Source organism: Danio rerio, chromosome 19, assembly GCF_052040795.2.
Source record: "Danio rerio strain M-AB ecotype USA chromosome 19, GRCz13ab, whole genome shotgun sequence".
NCBI lineage: Eukaryota > Metazoa > Chordata > Actinopteri > Cypriniformes > Danionidae > Danio > Danio rerio.
The window spans coordinates 5,998,235-6,005,000 of NC_141039.2; the positions used below are offsets into that span (position 1 = coordinate 5,998,235).

General features: G+C 30.9%; 1 protein-coding gene across 3 annotated transcripts in view; it reads right to left on the minus strand.

Annotated features, from left to right (window-relative positions):
• chd4a (chromodomain helicase DNA binding protein 4a) overlaps nt 1-6,766 on the minus strand; it is a 58,881-nt gene that overhangs the window by 31,019 nt on the left and 21,096 nt on the right. For all 3 annotated transcript variants that reach the window (NM_001044858.1, XM_087294521.1, XM_087294520.1), the window contains exons 11-15: nt 5,384-5,587; nt 3,193-3,404; nt 2,983-3,114; nt 1,203-1,302; nt 142-333 (exon numbers count right to left, since the gene is read on the minus strand). In NM_001044858.1, coding sequence (NP_001038323.1) covers nt 142-333; nt 1,203-1,302; nt 2,983-3,114; nt 3,193-3,404; nt 5,384-5,587 — 840 coding nt within the window. The remainder of the gene's footprint in view (nt 1-141; nt 334-1,202; nt 1,303-2,982; nt 3,115-3,192; nt 3,405-5,383; nt 5,588-6,766) is intronic.

A 6,766-nucleotide genomic window follows, 5' to 3' on the forward strand; every position in this document is an offset into this window, starting at 1 on the left:
CCATGCCATTTTATTTGATTCGTGAATCTTTAATTTACTACATTATAACCTGGCCCTTAAGAAATATATAAATATAAATATAAAATATAAATAATTTTAAAAAAGCAGCAAAAAAAAAAAAAAAAAGATAAACCGGCGCACCTCTTTATACAGTGAATAGAGGAACACAGCAGTCTGCACAGTCTTTCCCAGCCCCATCTCGTCTGCTAGGATGGTGTCGGTTCCCTGAGCCCAAGAGAAGCGCAGCCAGTTGAGCCCTTCAAGCTGATATGGGTGCAGCGTTCCGCCTGTGGTGTCCAGATAATCCGGCTGACGCTCAAACTTAATGGTGGGCTGGAGGAAGGCAAGAAAGTGCAGAGTAAGTGGACTGTGTAGTTGGATCAACCCTTGTGTACTATTGGGGATGTTTTCATCCACTCTGAGGTAATTTTTGAGTCCTAATTTGGCCACAACTTTCTGTTTCAGCAAATATAAATATTTTTTTATTGGCAAATCTTATTTTGACACACATGGGAAAATGCATTGGTTTAAAAAAAAAAAAAAAAAAAAAAACTTAACAATACACTCAAATTTACCACCCTTTCACTATGTTCGGGCCTGTTTTTGCCCCAGTGACTTCCATTATAACCACATTTTTTTGATTACAAAGGCATGACACCACATAATCATGCATTCTTGATTGTGATCAATTTGTGATTTTTACAGTTAATCATCAGTTACAGTGCAAAAAAGCTTAGTTTCTGGCTTGTATATGGAGTATACTGTGCGCGTGTAAGAGACTTTGCACAATTACCTTGATATGTTTGAGAAAATAAAAAAGCAGCTCAGCTCTCAGATCATAGTAAACATAGTAAGTGTATATATGAATACACACTATAATCTACATTTTTTACCCCACAGAATAGCCAGAAACGTATTTGCACAGGTCTATCTAAAGGGTTAATGGTCCCAACTGATGATCAACCGTAAAACTGACAAATTCCACCTCTTCCCAACAAGGAAAACCACCAACAATCAAGAACTCATGATTATATTAATACATGGCTGTGTCATGGCTTTGCAATCAAAAACATGGTTATAATGGAGGTCAATGGGTAAAATACAACCCCGAACATAATGAAAGGGTAGTCAATCTGAACAATACACAAGAGTTGAATGTGTTGTCATTATAGTGTATGGCATAATGAAAAATGCTTGCTTACATCCACGACAGGATTCTCTGGAGGTCGGTCCAGTTTGCGCATCTTCCCTTTGATCTTGATCTTCTTTCCTGGTTTACCTTCATCACCCATCATCAGCTCCCTTTAAGAAAGAGAAACAGAAGATGTATGTGCATTTTCTCACACTTGAAGGAACACCAAGTATCATTTCACAATTCCCCTAGAGTTAAGTTTGAGTTGAGTTTTAACATTTCATTGGATTTGAATCCATTGAGACAATCTCCAGGTCTAGTGTAAGCACCTTTACCTTAGCTTAGCATAGATCATTAAATCGGATTAGACCATTGGCATCTTAAATTAATAAAAGCAATCAGACAATTTTCCTATTTAAAGCTGGACTCTTCTGAAGTTACATCGTGTACCCAGAGCGATGGAAAATAAAAAGTTGCCATGTTGATATGGCTAGGAACTATACTTCTATTCATGCGTAATAATCAAGGAACTTTGTTGCTGTACCATGGCTGCAGCAGGAACACAAATATTACGCAACTCTAGTTATCTAGTTGCACAAAATAATATATTTTGAAGCAAGCTGGAAACCTGTAACCATTGACTTCCATAGAAGTCGTTTTTCCTACTATGGATGTCAATGGTTACAAGTTTTTAACTTCTTTTGTGTTCAAAAAAAGAAACAAACTTGCAAAGATTTAATTTGACTTGAGGGAGAGCAAATAGGGTGCAAATTGTAAGTAAAATAAGTAAAATAAAACTTTAATTTATTTATTAATTTCTTTATTTGGGTTAAATCACTAAAGTTGCAGCTGGAAATAAAATCTAAACTTTAATCAATTAAGAAACAGGGTTTATGCAGTTTCACTAATTTAAATTTAAGACTTAAGATATATATTTTAGGACAGTCATGAGTAAAACTTTAGAGTTATACAGGACTAAATACTAAGGATTTTTTTTTAGATTTCCCAGTTATAAAAGATTTTCACTTGCCAACATGATTAAAATGTAAAACAAAAATACAAAAAAATATATTTTTTAATAATAATTAATACAAAAATAATAATTTTGTTTTTTCAATAATAATTTAAATTTTATTAATTTTCAAATAGAACAATTTACAAACCCTATAACCATTATCAAGAATAGAACAAAACAAAGCTGTCAATTGCTGAGGTCTATAATAATAATAATAAAATCAAGAAAATTTCAGTAGATTTAAGACCTAAAATTTAGCTTTTGAGATTTAAGACATTAGGGCGTTAAGACCCCGCGGACACCCTGAAGAAAGATATCTTACTTAATTGCTAAAATTTATAATGAAATCCAAAATTACAAAAATAAAAGCCAACTCGAAATATTAATATCAATGTTTAATAAAATGGACCCAAAATATACTAAAACAGAAACAAATAGAAATCAAATAGTACCATTTAAGCTTTTCTAAATGTAATATTACAAAATAATAAAATTAAAAAAAATTATATTATAAGCAAAAATAAAGTATGAATAAAAACTAGAGCAGTGAATAAACAAAATCTAAAATAAAGTAAACGTGAACGGCAGTAAAATAAAGACAAATGGAAAAAAAAAACTACTTATACAAAACTACAACTTTAACTAACAGAGAAAAAAAAAGACAAATTCTAAATATTTCAACAATAACAGATAAATTTAATAGTAATAAAACGAATACTAAAACAAACAATTACATTATCCACCAAGATAATAACAATGATGATGATGATGATGATAGTTACTTGAATCATTCTGTTTGTGTTGTCAATATTAATGTCTATGTACATGTATATACCTGTGGTTCCAGTACTGCAGTTTATACGTGTCATAGTCTGGTAAATCCATATCCTCCAACTCCCATGTGGCTTGATCATATGTTAAGTCCCTCCATTTGATGAGGTAGTGACAGTTGTTCTTCTTATCCACACTAAAAAGAAAGTAAACGGCACACGTAAATCCATGTAACTGATCGAAAATGAGTCCAGAGATGTGGAGTTCAACTGACCTGTGGTTCAGGATTCGATGAATGACCATCCACTCCATCTTGATGCCGAAGCGGTAGTACTTCTCCTCCATCCGTGCGTATGTGGGGTCTTTTTTCTTTCTCTTGTCGCTCTTCTCCTCTTCTCCTTCACCTCCGAAGTCTATGGGGGGAGGTTCGTCCATGTCGTTCTTGCGCTGGTAGTTTCTGAACATCACCTGACAGTGAATCTCCAGCTGGAAACAGCAAGAGAAGTAAAAACTCAAACTAGGTGCAAATTCTGCCAAAATGACAAATAGTAATTAACAATTCTCTGGATGCACATAGTAGATTAAATCTTAATCTAATTAAAGGTGCTGTATGTAAGTTTTTGACTCTTCTAAGGCAAACATGCTAAATGAACATTCTTGTTTTTCTGGAAAACAATGCCGAAGTCAGATATTGTGCTTTGAAAACGCGAGTTACGTGCCAGAACGTCTGTCTTCGTTTTGGTTCTTTTAACCCGCCCACTGCCAGTTTAGCCAATTATATTTCAGCACCCTGGGTTGCCTTGATGAAAAACAGTGCATTTGATTCATTCAGTCATGAAGGCTCTCAAAGTGTGCATCTGCGACCAAATGCGACCTCCGGTGGACAGTAGCAGACTCCGAAATGAAACGCAGATTGAGAGTTCCACATGGTGGTTATTCATTACAAATAATATAAATATTACGAACGTAAACATTAGGTGAGCAGGTTACATTGTAACCCCTGTCCTAACAACACATTATGAGATTTGCAGTGATGAGCAATTTGGCTGTTTGCACCAGACGAAACATGACAGAAATGTAAATACAGCCATTTAGAAGCACAGAATGGTGCACTCACTGCACTCCAACAAAATGGTAAGGTTTATAATCAAATTCATACATATTAGGCTTCTTTAACACTATTAAACGTACATGCTTAATCACTGAAATGTGTTGGCTTGCATGTTTGCACAGTTCTAAAGTTAAATTTCAAACTAAATTATAAATTTTTTTCCAGATGTGAGGTGAACTACCTGCTGCTGCTGCTTTCAGTAGTATAGCAATAAATGTCATATAAGATGGTATTCAAACTCACATTATTAGCATTTAACACTGAATAAAGCACATAAGGTGTACCTGAGGCAATCATAGTTTTCTATTGTTCAGCAGCAAGAAATTAAAGTTATTTCTAAAATATACATTTCAAATCCTTTTACATAATATGGAAAATATTCCTTCTATCACGTGCCATTGCTTTTATTTAGACATGGTTTAAAACAGCCTTTAGGCTCAACAGTCAGGCACACTGCTGTTGGGGTTGTCAATCTGGCAACCCACGCCTGCATTTGTTTTGAGCCAGGTGTGCAATACCTAGTTCAACCACTGCAATACCTAGTTCAACCACTGTGTGTAAATCTTTCATTCTGCACCTTTAAGTGATAATAACAACGATCATCATTTAAAACAAAAAATTAAAGGGCAATTGCAAAGAAATAAAGTCCAAACCAATCATAAATGCACTCTCTAAAAATAAGTTAGAGAATAAATAAATATAAGCAAAATAAATATAAGCAAGAATAGTAATAAATAATAAGCAAGAAGAGTAATAAATAATAACTAGAATTGTACATTTCCTAAAGGAAATGTGAATGGGGTTTGCGTGGCAAATCGATGGGGTACAAAATGGTACTAAACTGGGCAATAGAACAACATGCTAATCGAGTTTAATAATTACAAAAAAATAATATATATATATATATATATATATATATATATATATATATATATATATATATATATATATATATATATATAATTATTAACCCAAAATAAATTAACATGTTCATTTTAAATGTATTAATTAAAAAAAACTATTTACATTTACATGAAAAAAAAAACTAAAAAATATTTTGAAAACTTACATTGTGGATTTCTCTTTATAATAATAATTTATATAATGATACATTTAAGTAAAAACCATTAAAGCTTACATTAAATTAAAAGTGTTGAATTTTACAGCCAAAATGCATCACAAAAATATCCGCATTTATATATTTATGCAATGAATAAACACAAAAGGGTACATACAATAGATTAGCTTAATTTGAATTATTATAGAAATGTATTTATTTTAATACATAATTAATTCAATAATCACATATTAATTAAACATTTAAGATGACACTATTAAGTCCAGTAAGCAGTACCTGCAGCTCAGTAACCCAGGAGCAGTGCCAGTAGGACATATTCTGCCATTTAACGAAGAACTCTCTCTCAGGACGTCCAGCCAGAGGTGTGGGGTCAGGAGCATCAGTTGGCAGGTCAGAGGGACGTGGGACAGGGGTCGGCGGTGGAGGTTCAGTCCAGCGCCACGTCAGAATCTTCTGCACTTTACCTTTCATAGAGGGACACTGGAGAAACAAACACATGAGGGCTGTTACTATCACCATCCACTGAATGAAGATTAGCATGGCAAGAGTCTGATCTAGATTTCCTAAACAGATTATACAGTATAATACATACAAACAAAATCAATGGTTATTTCAATTTATATCGAGTCAAAAAGGAGGTTAAAGTGGCACGCATTCACATTTTTGAGCATATTTGATTATATGAAATATAGTTTGTGCTATTTTTACATATTATGAAGTGCCAATTTTTATTACATATACAAAATGTAAAATAATAAAAACATCAATAATAATAATAATAATAATTCAACAGTAGGTTCTTGTTCCATTATTTCTATGCAAATAATTATTACAAAATTTATCTTTGTACATTTGAGTCCTAGTTATTTATCCATATATATATATAAATATTTAGGACAAATAAAATTATATTTATGCAATTAATTTTGTTCATGTACTTGAGCATTATGCTTCTTTTCTATATTAGTCAAATTCAAAATAAATAATTATATAATAATACAAATAAAATAATAATAAAGTAGGTTCTTAGATCAATTATTTAAATGCAAATAATTGCTAGAAAATATATTTTTGTACATTTGAGTCTTAGTTATTGATTCAAAAATGTAAGTCAGACAAAAAAATGTGTATTTATGTATTTAAAAAATGTTCATGCACTTGCACAATTGTTTAATTTATATATTAGTCAAATTAAAAAAAACATGTAATAATAACATTTAAATAATAATTATTATTATTATTATTATTATTATTATTATAATAAAGTAAGTTCTTAAGTCAATTACATGCAAATAATTATTTGAAAATATAATTTTGTACAATTAAGTCTCAGTTATTTATCCAAAAATGTAAGTATGACTCTGAAAAATGAATATTTCTGTAGTCAATTATGATCATGTACTTGTGAAATAATATTTAATTTATATATTAGTCATTAATAAAAATAAAGTAAAATTCATTCATTCAAAATCAATTATGATTATGTACCTAAGCATTATGTTCTATTATGATTAGTCAAATAATAATAATAACAATAATAATAATAAAAATGAATGTTTATATAAATAATAAATTATATTAATAAAAAATGTTTATACATAATGTTTATGTCATAGTAATATATAAAAATATAAGTTCCATTTAAATGAATATATTTTA